This window comes from Pagrus pagrus, assembly GCF_965226575.1.
Source record: "Pagrus pagrus genome assembly, chromosome: 9".
Taxonomy (NCBI): Eukaryota; Metazoa; Chordata; class Actinopteri; order Spariformes; family Sparidae; genus Pagrus; species Pagrus pagrus.
Genome location: NC_140193.1, coordinates 21,138,867 through 21,158,380, shown reverse-complemented (window position 1 = coordinate 21,158,380; position 19,514 = coordinate 21,138,867). Strand labels below are relative to the sequence as shown.

Here is a 19,514-nt window from a genome sequence, read left to right as displayed (position 1 = left end):
TCGTTATCTTGAGAAATCTGCTGTTTGTTTTTTTTCTGAGAAATTGAAACATTACCACAAGAAAACAAACTTCGTTATCTCGAGATAATCAAATATTTAAAGGAGACCTATTATGCTTTTTTGTTTTTCTCCTTTCCTTCAGTGTGTTATGTAGGTTCTTGTGCATGTAAAAGATCTTGAAAGTTAAAAAGTCCAAATTGCGCACCAACAGATACACCTCGTTCGCACAGAAAACACTGTTCCTTAAACGCCTCATCAGTAGTCTCGTCTTTAATTCTGTGACACTGTGACATCACACTTTGACCCATGTCACACATGAGAATAAAGTTAAGTTAAGCTGCTCTGTTGTTGTGAGCGGTGCTGGGCCAGGAGTGTGTGAGCTGACCAATCAGAGGAGACTGGGTATTCAGGAGGAGGGGCCTTAAAGGACAGGACAGAGCATTTCAGACAGAGGGATAATACAGTGCTGCAGCACTGGACAGTATGACAAAACTGATGTGTTTTTTGAGCATTAAAGCAAGTAAACCTGTTCTAGTAGTAACTCCAATAAAATTAAGAACCTAAAAATGTGCAAAATATGTCTCCTCTAGCTTGTGATCTTGAGATAATGGCATTTTAAAGAATGCAAGCGAGACCGTTCTCGGCCTCTTTATCTGTTATTAAGACATATAGGCCTATTGTAGTGATCAAATGTGCAGCTAATGTGCAAACAGCTTAGTGGTAATTGCAGAGTAATTGCAGGGTTGTGACAGCCCAGGTTGTTAATGTTGTGTTGAGTGTGATGGCCCTGCCGACAGCGGCTCTGTAATTTTAAGCAGCATTCATATCTATCAAGCTATTACCCTGCTGTCAGAAAACTAAATTAAATAAAGGTGGAGTTTAATGAGCCACACACACACACACACACACACACACACACACACACACACACACACCTCCCACCGTGGCCCCCGTCATCCCAATGTCTCGTGACGTAAGAGTCCCCTTTAAAGATGCTGGTCAGCGGAGCAGAGCGCACTTTACGCAACACTGTTCAGCCGTCAGGAGGCTTCACTGTGAGGGCGCGGATTACAATTCATCTTCAGATTGGTGACTGGGCGACAGCACACAACAGACATTAGTTTGGAAAAGGTTCGCTTGTGGACACTGTGATGAATTATGACAACTTTGCCAAAATATTAAGGGGTTTTATGAGAAGCTCGTGCGCTCACTGAAATGCCCTGAACACGGAGAAGATGCGTTCAGGTCACAGGTGGTACTTTATTCATTAAGGTATTTATAGTCTTTGTGACGTGTGACTAGAAACGGGTGAGCCGCTACATGCTCTCAACATCAGCCGAGGAATGTGCGTCTAGAGAGCATGTAGCGCACTCGTGTCCCAGAGGAAAAACAGCATGGAGAGAGACTTGAGCAGCAATCCGCTATTCATAAAGTTTCCAGGTGAGCAAAGTGACCAACCCCAACTGCAAAAGCGGCTCCAGAGTGAAGACAAGCTCCGATGAATGGACAGCAGGATGTTTTCTGGTCAGGCTGGTCTGAATTACAGCTTCAACCTGAGCGATGACCGGGAGCTGGTGGACGCGCCGGCGGGCAGGGGGAAGCTCTCCCCCACCGGCTTCGTCGTGCTGTCCGTGGTGCTGGGCTTCATTATGACTTTCGGCTTCCTCAACAACTTCATCGTCCTGCTTCTGTTTTGCAAATTCAAGAAGCTGCGCACTCCGGTGAACATGCTGCTGCTGAACATCAGTGTGAGCGACATGCTGGTGTGCGTGTTCGGCACCACGCTCAGTTTCGCCTCCAGTATTCGGGGGAGGTGGCTGCTGGGGCCCAGCGGCTGCAGCTGGTACGGCTTCATCAACTCCTGCTTTGGTAAGTTCCTCATGCGGCTTGATTCAGAGCAAAAGCTGGCTCCAACTGGTATGTTAGAGAGAGAGAATCATTTTAATACATATATGTATTTTAAGCTAAATTGAACTTGAACTTAATGTTCTACCTAAATTAATAAACACGAGTTTGATGTGTGACTGCATGGCCACTTTTTAAAAGTTTTTTTTATTTGGATCAGTTTGTTTTTTTTTCAGTTCAACAAAAGATGGCACTATATATCGATTCGTGATATTTTCTGGATTTAAAAGAATATATATATTATTGCCTACAATCTGAAATATTAAAGGGAGCTCCCTCAGTATAACTATACACAAATTGACCATTACATACAGTATATATACATTTCCTAATTGAAAAATTAAATATGAATACTAATTAAACAATTACCCTCAGCATCCTTTTCTGCCATACCTTCATATCAGCACAATGTATAGCCTCCCGATGCTGATATATCTGTGATAGGCCGATTTTTATCACTCTACATCGGCCAATATATCGTTCTTGGCTGGTTGACCTGCTTTGAAAGATGTACATTTTTGGTGGAAAAAAAAGGGCAGGAAGGTAGGCGAGAAAGAGCGACTTACAGATATTTGGTTTTGATACAGAATAATGTAGAATTACAGCCTGACTGATATTATCGACCCATATCGATATCCGTATATATTGTATGTTGTCTGACATACTGCCATATTTGTTTGTTTGTTTGTTTGTTTTAGAGATTTTAAGGCAGAAAAAGATGTTTGGGGTTATTTACAATTATTACATTTCCAGTGAGTAACCGACTAGTTTTTGCCGTAGGTGTGAATGTGAGCGTGAATGGTTGTTTGTCCCTTTAAGTCAGCCCTGTGATGAACTGGGAGGTTATCCATGGTGTACCCCGCTGCTCACCCAGTGTCAGCTGGGATCAGCTTTAACCCACCCATGACCCTGAAAAGGATGAGCGGTTACAGACAATGGATGGTAATTCCCAATGAACTTTGCTGTTTCAGTGCACAGTTGTAATTGTAGACGATGAAGTTTAAGGTTAACTCTCAAATATCCTGCCTCTGTTACGTATCTTTGTCATAAGTGTTTGCACATTTGAGGGATCATCACAAAAACTGTGTATATCTGTCAATATATCGATGTCGGCATTTTTTTACTTCCTTTACTTTTTATCTGTATTGACATCGTCCCCAGAAAACAAATAACGGTCAAACACTTGTACCAGTGCATTTTCAAGCCTGATTCCTGCTGGCTTCAGTTGGATAGCAGTTCCTGCTGATTTTGCATTTGTCTGTGTAGTTATGGGTTTTATTCTGTCACAATCTAGGATGTTTCAGACACACTTCATGTTGTTGAGTTGCTGTGATGAATTCAATTGACCATTCAAGCAAACATGTGCTGGGCGCTACTTGGTTGTACCGGCGAGAACTGCTTATTTCTGGGTTTCCATTACATACTCATACTCAGTCCTACTAATGGCCTCATATCCAGTATTGGACACTCAACTTAACTCCCCTATCAAATATATCATGAATGAATGAATACAATCTGCACCATCCAAATGCTTGTTTATTTATTTTTTTACCTTTTCTCCCTTTTGATTATCATTTCCCTGTTTCCTTCTTTCGACACCAACAGTTTCTCTACCATCTCTATCCCCACACCAGTACCTGTGCTGCTGTTATTTTAACTCCCTCCCCCTCTGTTTTCATATCCTCTGACAGTAATATCTTCTTTGTCTCAATGTACACATGTTTTGTCAGGTTTTGCTTGTGTTTAGTCACCTGCTGTGCTTTGTTAGGCCTTACAGATTAAAGAAAAAAGGTATTTTGATAGAGAGGATGTTCCATTTGATTGAAAAAGCAGCTTTCACATTTCATACTGTGTTTTTCAAATCAGTGTTTATTTTGACTTTGTTCCACCTCTGGTTTGGTGGTTTTTGCGGATGTACAAGACTCGACTCAGCATCGTACTGAACGCTGGAGATAGTGCCCGTCTCATTGAGTGCAGCTGTGATTCAGTCAGTTACCAGTCACCGGTAGCCTTGCTTCACAACACCTGTGGATATTATAAACTCAGGTATACATCAACAAAGTGGACTGAATTCAGGTGATATAAAAGCCTTGGCTCAGGAAAACTGGCAATACAAATGTAAAGAGCATTCATCTGTTGACCGTGATGTCAGACAAACACTCACGCAGGAAGAGAGCATAGAAAAATGTCGTTTTGTAGAGACCGACTTATGTATCATAAAGAGGCACTATGTCATTCTGAAGAAATTCAAACTCAGAAATATTGATTTTTTCCATGACTGAATAAACAAGCTGTTCTCAGAGGAAAATAAGGTCCCCAGAACACTGTTTGAAGCTAGAAAGGTGGCAGGGTCCGCCAAATATAAACAAAGTAAAACAGTATGAAAGCAAGTTGTCCTTTAAGGTCAGTTTGTTTCTTCAGTTTATTAAGTCATGAAAACAAAGGGCATTTGTTTATTTAGTTTGTCAATGAAGACTAACACTGAATTGATGCGCCGTGCTCCGGCATCCAACAGAAATAGAAGCCTTGCCTTTCTGCTACGAAAGGGTCCGGACTGCCGGAGCTGCAAGAGTAGATACGCAACGCAGAGAAGCCAGTGGAGATAAACACAGACTACAGTGAAACCTATCAGTTCGAAGGCGGACCGAACGATTAGCTTCGATACGATCCGGTTTCAACACGATACAGTCTACAATTCTTTGTTTCATGTAGACATTCATTTTATTTTATTAATTAGAAAAAGCCAATTCTATAAAAGTGGCATTGCTTAACTTCAAATAGATATTTCATAAAACACCAGAGAATCATATGTATTTCACCTACTATTATGTATATCTTTATCTTAATCTGCTTATACTTCAGTGTATAAAAAACAGGCCTGTTGTCTCATCCTTGATCTGAGGAACAACTATCCTGTTTTCTGGATCTCCATGAGCAGGGTCTCTCTGAGCTGGATGTGTCTGCATTGGACCTCTCTGAACTGGATGTCCCTGACAGTTGTATCCTCTGCTTTCTAATAATAATAAATGATAAAATCACATCTATGATTAACAATCAGACAAATGTTTACTGCTGATAACAAACTCCAAAATTGGATTAACTTAATAGTTAATTTTAATTAACTTAATAATCCACTGTGCAGCAACTGTCAGTAGACAGTAAACAGTGTGCAGTATGGTTCAGTTCAGTACATGATGTCAGTAGACAGTGACACTTAACAGTGTGCAGTACTACCAGCGGTCACAGAATACAGCTAATGATAGCAATATGTTCAACAGCAGACAGATTGTAAGTCCTTAGCAATAAAACGGGCTTTAGATGCCGTGATTACCTCACGGAGCTGTGGCTAAATGGTGGCTGTAAAAAGTGTTTAATCTCTGTGTCTTTGTCTTGCATGTTCTTGCTAGTGCTAGCTTCACTAGCATCCTCATTATCTGCGCAGGTTTCACCATGCTGTCTCACCGGGTGAACACTAAGATACGTGCAACCACTGTACTTAAACGCTGCTCTACAGAGCTTACAAACGGCCTGCTTTTTGTCCAACTTTCCGCCGCTCTTATGAAATCCAAATCTCTTCCAGAGATTTTACTTTAGATTTGGCGGTGCATTGTAAATCTTGTCATCATTGTCTTTAACTTTGAAAACGATTTCCGATTCATGTCAGTGATTTGTTGAACCCTAATATCTCTGCAATACAGTGCATAGGTGTCTTGGACATAACGCTAGATCTGTTATCATAGTTAATAATTATCCCTGATAATCTTTATTATTATTGATAGCCAAATTTAACCCTAAACTCCCTATTAATGTTGCATGAAGCACTGCAGAGAGAGGGTTGAGAGGGTTAGTTCATTTTTAAAATGTTTTATACAAAAATGATCTCCAGATCTTACAAAATGCACCTTTAAATGAAAATAAATCATACAGGTAAATGCTTATTTCAAAACAACATTGAAAATGAGAAACAGAAAACAAGTAATGCCTCTCTGTGTGTCTTAGTTATTATTTATTTCCTTGTCCATCCATACATCCATTCTTGTTTGACATGTGATTGAACAACAATCATCATCTTTCACAGAACTGCTCCTGTACTTTGATGAAGCATAAACACATGTTGGCGTGTTCACTAACATCCATCATCCAGTACATCTTGTTCTCCCTCAGCAGTGGCCTTGTTAAAAGAACATTACACCGTCGGTTTCACATGCCTATTGATGCACGACTATGCTTGTTTAAGGATGGCAGAGTGCTTTGGTTAAACTGCAAATGACCATATTAAAGCCTGACTTCGATTGTTCATTTCCTCTATAAATCCCCTGGCCACTGTCCCCACTCTGTTGTCTTCCCTTCACACGAGATAGCAGAGCAGCTTCTTCTATACGTCACCGTTGCAGCACAACCTCTCACATCATGTGTAATATGATTGATCACCACTTGTACTTGGCCTGCTAGAGGCAAGGATCAAATAAAAAAAATAAAGAAACATATTGCAGAGAGCAGTGGAGGCATAGAAAGCCTTTCTGGATCTTCTAAATGTCAAATTTTGAACCTTGGTGTCATCGCTCATCTTTTTTGTTAATCCCATTTTCTTTACCTTTGTTTTTTTTAAAACAGAACTCTTGACACCAGCACGGTGCAGGATGACTCATACCCATGTCTGTACCATCGATTTATTCAAGTAGTTCAGTGTAGCTTTACTGATTTGAAGAGTAGTGTGTTACCTTTGACACAACACTCTTTGTACAAGAGAAGCAAAGTAAAAACACAAAATTAAAGGCATAATATGCAGGATTTTCCTAGAAAAACAATGTGTAGACTCGTAAAAAATAATAGATGACCGTCAGCTCTCCTCCTGTCTGGGGAAGCAGCATGTTGGACCGAAAGGGAAGCAGAGCATTGTACAGCTAAACGTTATCAACAGCCAGATGCAGTTTAGCCACCTCAAAGAAGGCACACCTTCAAAGATATATATATATATATATATATATATATATATATATGTTTAAGTCTATGCTATATTTTGAACATCTTTGGTGCTTTACATTGCCGTCAAACAATTGGCAAGTACCAAAAATGTTCCAAATAAAGTGTACACTTAAACAGATGAATATATTTTTAGGTGGGTCTTCTTTTAGGTGGCTAAAATACGTCTTGCTGTCGTTTAGCAGTACAATGCTCTGTCTCCCTGTCGGTGCTGCTTCTCCACACAGGGGGAGAGCTGATGGTCATCTTCTGCAGGTAATACACTGACTGTGGATAAGTGCATCATGCAACCCCACATCAAAAGACCCCAGCTACCACTTTAAGACCCACTAGAAGTCTCTTCCTCTACCTGTATATTATTTTTTTGTTGTTTTTTTGCTGTGTTCAGGATGTTGCTGGGCTTTGCCCTTTGGGCAGTGGTGTGTAGCCTCCAGCCAATAACATTGAGAGGTCAGGAGTAGCAATCAGGTTACATTGTTTCTCCCCACTGCTCTGTCTGTGCCGAGAGCTGCAGGTCTGTGTGTCTGTACGCACATACAGAGCAGAGAGGCAGACAGCTGACAGGATGAAGCCTTCCTGCAGGGTTGTGCGGAGGTGTGAGCGTGTTGATTTGTGCTTCAAGAATGTGACCGCTGTGAAACGATCAAAAAATAATGTTTTCTTTCTCTGGTTCACTTTTTTCTACACGCAAACGCTGCTCTCTCTCTTCATTCACCGTCTAGCTCTGTTGACCACTGCAGCTCTCTCAGTCTGGTTGGGTAGGAGGGGCCAGGTATGAATGGTTTGTTTTCAAATTGCTGTGTGTTATGTATTTTAAAGCCTCTATTGAGACAAGGTGAGACACTCCACTATGTATGTGCTGCTAAGTCATCTTTTTTATATCACCATAGATTTCCATGGATTTTTTAACAGATATTCATGATCTCCAGAAGATGAACCCTACAGTCTTAGGTGATCCCCTGATTTTTTCTCTAGGGCCATCATGAGGTTCACATTTGTGGATTGGGTGAAATGACTCAACAAGTATTGAATGGATTCTCATGAAACATTCTTGCTCCCCTCAGGATAATTTGCAATCATTGATAATCCATGGTTCACAAATACCTGCAAAGCTAATGACATTCCCATCAGCCTTATTTGCACCTGACTACTAAAATGTTCAGTACCGATTAGCAACTATTGTTATTTCATTGCTCAAGTGTTGGTCCAGACATGACTTATTGTGGTCATTATTCTTCAGAAGTGTACAATATGCTGAATATGCTTTTCTGTGCAAAGCTGATGCTAGAGTGGTAGGTAGAGCGTCATAGTTTGAACTTAAAGACTGAACAAGCTGCCGAATTTTAGAAGTTGGGAGTGAGAACGTTATGGGAGGGAGTGGGACTGCCATGTACTTTGTAGGATCCAAAACCTGTAAGTTGCATATGGTGTCATGAAGAATTATCAGTAAGGTTAAAAATAAATAAAAAAAATAAATAGATTGGTTGGTTGTCAATAAATTGTTTTTTATTGGGTCTGTGTGGCCATGCTTGGGTTTTTCATCAGAAAGTGATGTGGTGGGTCGGGTAGAAAAGAACACCTGACCACGTATATGTCAATCATGTTGCTTTAGATAACCAAATCTTTTCCAGGCATTCAAGTAAAGCTAACTGTGATAGATGAGAGTAAAATGAAGAGTTGATTGGTGAAAGTACACACATTGCTTTCATTTTAGAGTACACAAATGGACAGGTGGTTTCACAGTGAACAAAACTGACTGCTGCAACGTGTTCAGAATAGTAATGAGCCATTCTGCCCCATCAGAGAGATTAATAGACAATGAAACAATACCAGTCATTCTAACAGTATTACAGAGGTACCCTGTTGTGTTTTCATTTTAAAATTGGTCAATTTGCCACGAGCATTATGGAGCTAGCTTCGATAGTTCAGATTTTAAGAGAGTGCCTCTGAAGCAATGAAAAATCTTTCAAACTATGCAATGTGTCAAAAGGTTTTCTTTTCTAAATAAATGGCTGAGGATGAGGTGAAAACATCGAATCTTGATATTTTTCAAAGGTCACTATACACATCATAAACATCCATCTGCATTCAGTTCAGGCAAACTAATTCCTTAGTTATTTCTGTCAGTGGTGATGATGCTCACTATCATTGTCTGTTTCCTTCAATAGATCACAACAAATTACCTTCATGATGATGTATTTTCTCTGTTGCGCCGAGACAAGAGACCTGTTTTGTTTTTTTCTCCTAGTACAGTGTTGTGCTCATGCAACCCAGACACATTCAGGATCTTTTATTAAACAAATCAAGTAGATGAGTAGAGGCATTATTCTCTTCCATTATGCAAACAGTTTGTAATGATGTCCTCGACTTAAAACAAAGCATTTGAACCAACAGTGCAGTCAGACAGTGTTGTGTTTTGGCCTATCACACCTGCAATGAAACAAGCATCTGCTGCTCCTACGCTTAAAGGATAAGTTTGGCATTTTTCTTATTATCAACAAATCCCATGAAGACCAAAACCAACAATGCCTCAGTTGGTCTCTCAATACTTTATGACTTCCCTACCCTGTCTATAGCAAACAGCCTCAAGCTGCTTGGTGCCTGCTGAAGACACGAGTCATTAAAAACAGGTCAGAAATACATACATTATTATGAGTAATTCAGAAGCAATTTCCTGAAACAGCTGTCGTTTAATGTCGGGAAACAAGAATGAGGGTCAATCAGAGAGATAAACCAGGCTTCACCTTGTCAGACAAGCAATATAGATTCAAAAGCCAGATGAAGCACTTAACAAAATGTGCCAGTGTTAATAAATTATCCACAATTTTATTTTCACGGGTTGCAAGTTTTTCTGATTAGTTGTGTTAGTCTTGCAGTTGCCAAAACCTCCAAAAAAGAAAAAAACATGCATTGTGCAAAGCGTGTTGCTCTTTTTAAAAAAAATAAGATCCAATTCAAATGTCTGCACAGACTCACAAGCAAGTGCTTGAGGGCCTTTTATGCACACTGTGCATGTAGCCCAGTCAGCATGATGAAGTGCTTTTTCTACCTTATCCTAACCAGACCATAAACACAGTGTTGTCACATCATAAGGTAGAAGATTAAACCTAAAGACAAATAAACTTGTAACACAAAGAAAATGTAGTTTAATTATCTGTGGTTCGCAGAAAACATTAATTGTAACTAAAAACATTTATTTTTAAGCAGTGGCTTGTCACAGTAGTCAGTATAACACCATATTCAGTACAAGTCCCATATTGTAGTGAATGACATTTCCTCACCGGTGGTTGTGGTGCTGTATAAATTCTGTGAAATTGTCAAAACCCTCAATCCATGGGGAAATGAACACAGTCTGAATTCAGAAACTGTTCCTTTATATGAACAGTCAAGACTTCCCTAAGGTTGTGATGTCACACCTATACATTAACCAGCCTCAGCCACGCCCCCAACACGGCTGTGGTTGCAAAAGCAGTGGCAGAGCTAATGCAGAAACACAGTGGCCTGCTGAGGCTCCTGAGAGCTGGCCAATCAGAGCAGACTGGGCTTTATAGGAGGGGAGCCTTAAAGACAGAGGGTGAAAAGAGGTGCTATAACAATAGACACAATGAGAAAAATAATGTGTTTTTTTTTTTTTACATTAAAGCATGCAAACATTCACGTAGACACCCAATTTCACCGGACCTTGATATTTGAGAGTGGACGTAATGTTGAACAATTTTCTTTGGCTGATGTGAGGTATCCACATTTATTTGTTTTTTATAAGTGCCAAGTTGGATTTATTGGAACTCGCAGAAGAGATCCCAATTGTAATTACAACATGGAGGTTGATGTGAACACTATTGAAAATTCAGACTAATAATGTATGAAATGAAAAAAGCATTCGGGTGGACGTCGGGGGTCTACAATGTCACTAGCAGCTCTGCAAGGCTGTGATGCTGATAGAGAAAATCAAATTGTAATATGGATAAAAGCTGGAGAGGTGAACTGACGATCTGCAGTCTCATGTGTCAAATCAAGCACCATCCATCCAACTGAAGCCTCACAGTGCTGCTGTCTGTTGTGCTCTTAGTAAGTCCCTCTACTTCCTGTTCTGATACAGGTTGTTACACTGTTTGAACAAACAGAGGGCAGTCTTTGCAGGAGGCAGGGACAAGGAAGGGATGTCAGATATGAATGGTCAGGTAAAAGTTCATCACAGAGGGTTACTTTTACTCCATGTCTGATTATCTGCACGTACACCTTTATTACCCCATGTCAAATAAAAGCGTTCCAACATAAACCATCTTGTTAGTGAGCTGCATGTAGAGAACAAACTCCCAGGAGCTACAAAGAGAGAGCTGGATTTGCTGAACCGATCTCATTACAGTCCTAGAAAGAAGATCTAGAACATAGATTTAATGTTAAATACACTGTTTGAGGGGGCATCCGCAGGGGAAGGATGAGTCCGCTGACACACTGCCTTTCCAACAGCCTTTGATCTTATGTAATTAATTCTGAAAATTTCATATTTAGATGTGAAATGTAAATGTGATTTGTTGTGACTCGTGTCAGCAAGGTTTGAACAGGAGGTGGAGATCATTTGCATGTTCTCTGCGTAGGTTTCCTTTGGTTTTCCCCCATATGCTTTTCTACATGAAACAGCTAATACATAAAATTACAGAACCGGATTGCTGCCACACACACAAAAAGATACAATCACATTATAATGTGAAAATTTGATTGTAATAACATGAAAGGTTTTACGTTAAAAAGTGATAATTTATGTTATGTCTTATTTTATTTGTTTTAATGTTATTAAAATATAATTTATCATGTTTTAACATAAAAAATATCCACATAAGCGTGATTGTGTTGTGTTGTGTTGTGTTGTGTTGTGTTGTGTTGTGTACTGTATGTCTATTTTGTATTAGCACTGCGATTTGTCTACTAAAAACTTGGCTTTACAACACCTCATTTTAATTTTCATATGTTTGAATTTCTGGGTAAAGGCATTTAAACATTTTATTTTTCAGTTGTTAATAAATTTACAATTCTAATCCACATGTGAAAAAAACGCCAATCACATATAAATGTAAATCACATGTTAAAATGTAAATTTTAATATTTGGAAAAGTTCATTTAAATGTGTAAAATGCCAGTCACTTGTGAAATGGTCCAGTTCACACGTGACCATAGGTGGAAATCATATAATGTAATAATATATTATTCTAATAATAAAGACATGAAACAATGTGTTTCTAAGTTTTTCAAGACTGGTTCCCCCCTCCATCTGCCTGAGTGACTCACAGTGGTTTGGTCCACTGCCCACATTAGTGCTTAATTTGAGTGTCTGTGGAGCAGAGGTGGTGCTGGCTGACCATACTAAGTAGCCACTTTGCAAAAATTAAAACAAAAGATACTATTTTTCTCTGATCTCAAAGCTGTGTGAATGCTCTGGTTAGGTTTAAGCACAAAAGCCACTTGGTTAGGGTGCAGATAAATCTACGGCTCAAATGTTATCCTGGCGACTAGGCTGAAAGATGCAAAAAAACAATCACTTGTTAAAATGTCTGGTTCACATGTGACATAATTTTCTTTTCACATGCAAAAATGTTAGTTCACATCTGAAAACAGCCAATCACGTGTGAAAATGTTATGTTTAGGAATGAAAAGGCTAATTTTAGATGTGACCTTTTATCAAGGGTTGTCTGTCTGCCTGGTTTCAGTGTGGCATGTTTTACTCTCTATAGAGACAGAGGATTTTATGCCCTCTAGCTCTCCGCTCCTTGAATGCCAGATGGTATGGAGTATTGTTAACCATGGGGTATTGCAATATGACATTATATGGCCAATACAAAGAGGGGCTTGTCATCAGCCATGGCGGTATTTTGATGGCAATTGTTGTTAACATCATTACGCTGTGAAATAGTAGAAAAATGTAAAAGGTCAAGAGCTTCAGAGAGCAAGATGCAGCAACAGATTGGTCACATGTTGCATTTGAAAGGATCACGCAGAGGCATTTTCCAGGGAGCATTAGTTATGATATGACCATCACAGTTGGCCCTGCTCAAAATCTGTATTCTGTATCTGTGTTATCATCAGAGAATGACAAATTAGAGTGTTAAAAGATTTCCAAGAACATTCACGAGAAAAAAACGTTTCCAGACTGAAGCAAAACAGACTTAACATGTTACACAAACAAGAATACTAGTCAATCTTCATTTTTGATGAATAGAAGAATGAAAACTCATGTAGACCAAGATTTACTTCATCACAGATCCGACATCAGAGGAGATCTCGGTACAGCTTGTACACTTGGACACAGTTTGTCTCAAAGCTTAAAGTACCATTACATTCACTCAGATTTGTACAGTATTTCCTGCGTCATATACAATCATGTAATCATACCACCAGGGAGGAGGCAGACTGTGTGTGTGTGTGTGTGTGTGTGTGTGTGTGTATGTGTGTGTAACCCTCGGTCAAGAATGTTTCTCTTCCTTTAATATCACCTACCTTACGTGGGAAGGACTCTGAGCTTACCCAGCCACGTCAATGCACAGATAAAGCATTCCTTTATGTCCAGTAAATTTATACCACAGATACTAAAGGTAAATTCAATTGAAATGGATATTTACAGGACGGCAAACACTATTATATATAAGACTTTGTTCCCCCTGGACTTTTCCTACACCAAAAACTGGAAACAAACAAACAAAAGAAGATTTGTTTTGTCAAGACGCTCAGAGGCAGGCAGGTAACAGAACAAAAAGTGAACTTTAATGCAACCAAAGCTGTAGTTCATAAAACCGAAACATCGAAAACAAAAGGCAGGGGAAACAACAGGAGTAATCCACGAGCAAGAACTAAACTAAAGCCTCGTTTCCACGGACCACCGAGTAGTCTGGTTCAGTTCAGTTTGTTACACTTGGAACTGTTTGCACTTTCGTTGTCAAAACTAATAGATGGTACATGACGTGAAGACAGGACCAGGGAACAGACGAGAAACACAGGAACACAGAGGCGCATGATGAAAACAGACAAACCAACAAAGAGTGAGGGGAAAACACAGGCTTAAGTACACAGGGAGAGATTAAGTAACGGAACAGGTGGGCAGGAAAGAATGGTGGGCAAACAAACAAAGACAGAAGATGGAAAGTGAAACATGACACATGAGGGTTAACTTTCAATATAAAACAGGAAATCACAAAAGTTAAACTCAGAACCATGACATATTTACTGTAAACCAATCATCAGAATAAATGCTGGCAATGCAAACCACCTTTACATTTCTTTAGTTAGGTTCAATTTTCAATTTTATCTTGTGACAACGCTGTGCTTATTCTCCAGTTTAGGCACAATTACCACATGGTTTTAAGAAAAGATCATGTTTTGGCTTAAAATACCTGTTTTGGTCGCAACAAACATGGCTAGAGATGTGCCCACTTCCTGTTAAAAACAACCGTTATTTTATTGCCACAAACATGGCTGGAAGTGGCCCCGAAGTCTTCTTAAAATTGTCCAGTGGTGTCATGGTGTCTCGAACTGGCTTAGCAGCTTTTCTCGCCTTCAACTCCACCACCATCCCCTCCGCATCCTTATATTAGAGTCAGGTCATAAACATGTAATGTGAAGGTGATGTGACACATTTGTAGAAATGCACAGGCATAATTTAATAAAATATTGGCTGAATTCCATGTAGCTGCTTCAGTGTCAAGGTCTTGGTATTGTGCATGCTGGCTCATCGTCACACTGGTGGTGACTTACTGGGACCTCACCTCACCTCTTCGACATGCATGTGAATTAACGGGCATTAAATGACTGTGACGGCATCAGCACTTCGGACTGGTGATTGGTGATTTTGCTTTTCAAAGGTTGGATACACTGAGACAGAATGAAATGTTGACATTAATGTTCAGATGACCTGACTCTGCGCTGTCAGTGGATTCCTGAGGTTTGCCCTCAAGCCAGCAGAGTGGTGAGCACTGAATATGAATGCAAGGCAGAGACAGGGCTCGCATACCGGATCCGTTAAAAGGCTTATGTCTAGGTTACTCCTCGCTTCCTGCATTCTCTGGACATTCCTGAGAATCAGAACTGGTGATGATAGTCAGAAAGATTTGCACTCACGCAAAGACTTTAGAAGGAAGGTTTTCCCCATTATACTGAGAGTCAATACTCCATGGACTTGGTGCAAAGTTGTTCATGTGCACGCAGACAATGATTGACTTCACTGCCCTTATTATTGTCACTGAGTGTGAGGAACATTTCATGGCAGACAGTGGCAGACAGTTATGATTCTTGTTTGCTTGACTTCCCACAATCCCTCCAGGGGTTCAAAGAGAGGTCAGACATAACGTAACTACGAGATGACTGTGAATGCATATAACAGTGAGTCTGCCAACAGAAACATAGGGCTTTCTGTGTGTTTTAAATTGCAGCTAGAGTTTGAAAAGTATGTTACAGCCCATAAGTTATTTGGCAACAATGAGTCAAATTTGAGTAAGTACTCAGTGATCAATTAGTCAGTGGAGTGGAAGTAAAGGCCTCAGTATGCCTCAAACAAGGTGCTTCAAAAGAGGGAATTGCCCCAGGGGTGAGAGGGATTGGGGGTGGTTTGTGTAGTCATCCGGTGTGTTAATCCCATAATTCAAATCCTGACTGACTGCAGGTTTTGCTTTAGATCTGACACGCTAAGATGCTTTGATTTAAATTCCCTGTCACTGATCTCTTACTGTCAATTTCAGTGTGTTGGCATGGGAAGCAAAAAAGTTGGGAATCTCCAAACAGAGCTGGGGAACTTATGTGACGTCAAGGCAAGTTTGAAAGCCGTGAACATCTTGGTGGATAATTTTCGTTCTTAACCTGCTCATATTGTTTATTTGGGAATCCGGGCATTACTTTTCACGCATTTGACAATTGCGTGCATGTTTTAAAGGTCTTTTATTACTATACAATCAGCAGTTACACCTTTAAAGACTGAGCCACAATAGAGTATTTTAAGTATTGACTTATTTGCAGTTTTTCATGATGTTTGTATGATTTTGTAGTGCCATGTTTTTGCTACTCTAGCCATGTCTCCAGGGATGTCTACTACTTTGGTCAGGACTGTTTGATTCAACAACTGTTGCATGGAAACTTTATACAAACATTCATAGTCCCCAGAGGATGAATCTTAAAGACTCTGTTTTCCTCTGGTGTCATCACCAGGTCAACAATTTAATTTGTCCAATAGTTTGGTTTATAAAGAAATATCTGCACAATTAATGACATTCCCATTCCCATCAGCCTCCACTGGACTTTGGGTTTAGTGCTAATGAGCAAATGTAGCTAACATGTGCTTAAAGGTGCAATATGTAATAATTTAACTTGAAAACGACGACTTTTCTTTCCTTTTCTGCCGCTTTACTCTGTTTTTTTTGTGTAGATCACGGGAAAAAATATTAAACCATTGGCAGGAATCTATTTTGCCCCTAGTGGTCAAAAACTCCACAAGACACCTTTAATGTCCTGCTAAGCCGGATGATTCACTCCTCCACTCCTCTGTCTTCCTCAGGTATCGTCTCGCTGATCTCCCTGGTGATCCTCTCCTACGACCGATACAGCACTCTGACTGTATACAACAAGCGCGGGCCAAACTACCGCAAGCCCCTGCTGGCTGTCGGAGGCTCTTGGCTCTACTCCTTGTTCTGGACAGTGCCCCCTCTGCTGGGCTGGAGCAGCTATGGCATAGAAGGCGCAGGAACCAGCTGCTCTGTGTCCTGGACGGTTCAGTCAGTCCAGTCGCACGCCTACATCATCTGCCTCTTCATTTTCTGCCTGGGTATACCTGTCCTGGTGATGGTCTACTGCTATGGAAGGCTGTTACTGGCAGTCAAACAGGTAGAGAGACATCAAAGTGTGTATGTGCGTGAGTGTGTGTGTGTAAGTAATTATTATTATTGTATTTTCTCGTCTGATGAAATGCTCTCTCTTGGCGTAAGTGGTCACTAAAATAGATTGTGGTTTGTTTTTTCCACAAAGTATCCACAAAATGCATTCTTAATCAGCAACTCCATAGGAAGGGGACAAGCAATAATCACTGCAATCACTTGTGGAGTGCACTACTGTTCACAGAAACAGAATCATCAATCAATCCATCCATCCATCCATCCATGCATCCATTTTCTGCCACTTATCTGGGGCTGGCAGCAGACTGAAGCCTCGTTTCCACCAAGCAGTCCGGGTCAGTTTAGTTCAGGTTGTTACACATTAGAACCGTTATTTTCAGAACGAACAGAGCTGTCTCATCGCCTGCCTTCTAATGTAGAAAAATTACCCCAACTCACACTGCGCACTGTGTGTAGCAAGTAAAAGCAAGCAACCAGTTTGCATTTGTTGTCAATCAGGCAGTAATGTACTGTTATGTTGACAGACATGACTGACTGGTAACAACCCTGCCTACATTTAAGAGTACTGTCCACAGTGGAGACACAAAACAGATCTCACGTTTAGATGGAGTTAAAGGAGACCGATTGGGCTTTTTTTCTTTTTTTCTTTCCTTCAGTGTTTTTGTGCAGGTGAAAGATCTTAAAAGTTAAAAAAGGTCAAAGTCTGCACCGACAGAAGCTCCTCTCTCCCACAGGAAACACTGCTCCTGAAACGCATGTCAGTAATTCTATGACTTTGTGACATCACAACAAGTCATCATGTCATGCATTCACATAATTAATACCTAGCAGTTAGTTTGGCACGTAAGAACATTAAAGCATGTAAACCTATTCTAGTAGTAACCCAGAATAAAGTTATGAACCTGAAAATTAGCATAACATGTCTCCTTTAACACGGGTTATGTATGGATTCAAGGGGTTCTATACTGAAAGTACTGTTTGAAACAAGGCTTAAAAAAAGCAGCCCAGACATCCCCCTCACGTGATGAGTTATATAATCTCTCTGTGTTCTGGATCTAACCTCCTCAGTTTGACATGCCTGAAGGAAGGCACATCCGAATCAGATGACCCAAACTCACCCTGGAACATAGCCCCGTAAAACGCCCACATAACTGTTGACACCACAAAAATCCACCTGAAAAAATTCATGCTCACTCTTACTCTCAACCCGAGATACTCCTTCACTTGAGCAGCACACTCAATTTTCCAGCAGAGAAAACATAATCATTCATATATTTCAGGCAGGCTTCACCCTTTAACAGAGCTCTATGGGTACCTAAGCCAGAGCATCGATGCATGTGGCCCATCACTCCCATATGGCACTTATTGTGCAACGCACAGGCCAATGAAGAGGCATCTTGAGCAATGCTTCAGGCATTCGTAGAGACCACAACATACTGAAAGCTGATCCTCCCCGTACCCTGCCGGCTCCACAGAAATAGCTCCTTCCTGCACAAGCGCCACACTGAAAGGTGTTATCCCAAAATTGAAGCAGGTGCTCCTGACACGCAGTTGGGTCTGTTCCAATCATTCTGTTTGGCCGCATAGCTGACAAACCTGACCTACATCAGAAAAACTCTTTGGGAATGTCAACCATCCAAATGTGCTGGTGTGGACAAGTTCAACCAATGTGGGGACACTCAGCCCCCTGTCAATCATACAAAAGTCCTGGTCCACAGCTCCACATCCATCTCACAAACAGAAGGGACGGAGAGTGACTGATGACATGATGTGATGATGTGACATCAATGACATCGTCAGCACAGCTACAATGACGTTTGATTAAAGAATACTTCTGTCTGGACACATCAAGGTTTGGGTGACAGTCCATAAATCAAGAAAATGTATATGACAGAAAGTCATAGCTAGACAGACCTTTTGTCCGCTCAGATAATAGACCAGAATGCAGTGCAGCGAGAAGAGAAGACGGCACAAACAAATGTTTATCAGCCAGCTGGTGTACAGCTACAGTGTCTGTGTTTCTCTGCCTGTTTGTCAAACTTTGATAAAAAGCAAAGAAACTTAACTTACTTTCCTCCTGGGAGTTTAAAGAGTATGTCTGCAAAAAAAGAAAGAAAGTTTTTCTTTGGTGAGGCAGGATTAGGAAAAATGGATTTTACTTTTTACTTACAAGTAGCAGCTCTAGATAATGTCTTTTTAGACGTTTAAAAAGACGACTTCGCTCCCGCACTATGAAACGCTTCAATCTGAGTTGTTGCTCTTATCAGCCGCAGATAAAGGAGTCAGAGAAACTACAGCAACACTTGCAGCATAAAAACAAGTTCAGTGTCAGATCGATGTGTTTTGGCCTGTGGCCTTGATCGGGGTCATCCAAGAAGGTCACAAGCCGTCGGTGTGATGATAAAGTAGTTATTTCTATTTGATAAAGAAGTTATTTGTACTACAAGTGTTTATCTTCAGACCTCTTCTTCCTGCATGGATTTGGAGGTAAATGAAGCGGTGCCAGGAATCCACACACTTTGTGTCTGCAGCACTTAAAATCTGATTTCACTATACTCGATCTTTACTATATAAGTGGACCCAGCTCCAGGGACTGTAAGAGGTTATAGAGTTGAACTTACAGACGTCCTTTCACCAAAAGCTTGTGCACATCTAAAGTAAAACAGCAGGGGAGAGGCTTTACTTGCATTTAGCAAGTTCAATCCTTTTGCCCTCCCAGTGATTTGGATTGTTTTTTTGCCTGAGAGCAGAGCACAGCAT

The 19,514-nt window shown here is 40.5% G+C and overlaps 1 protein-coding gene across 1 annotated transcript in view; it reads left to right on the top strand.

The window, feature by feature from the left end:
- The first annotated feature begins 1,042 nt into the window (after positions 1-1,042).
- Positions 1,043-19,514, top strand: part of LOC311262510 (vertebrate ancient opsin-like) — a 34,154-nt gene continuing 15,682 nt past the window's right edge. Inside the window, exons 1-2 of the mRNA XM_084361941.1 lie at positions 1,043-1,869; positions 16,421-16,746. Coding sequence (XP_084218067.1) covers positions 1,503-1,869; positions 16,421-16,746 — 693 coding nt within the window. The 5' untranslated portion in view covers positions 1,043-1,502. The remainder of the gene's footprint in view (positions 1,870-16,420; positions 16,747-19,514) is intronic.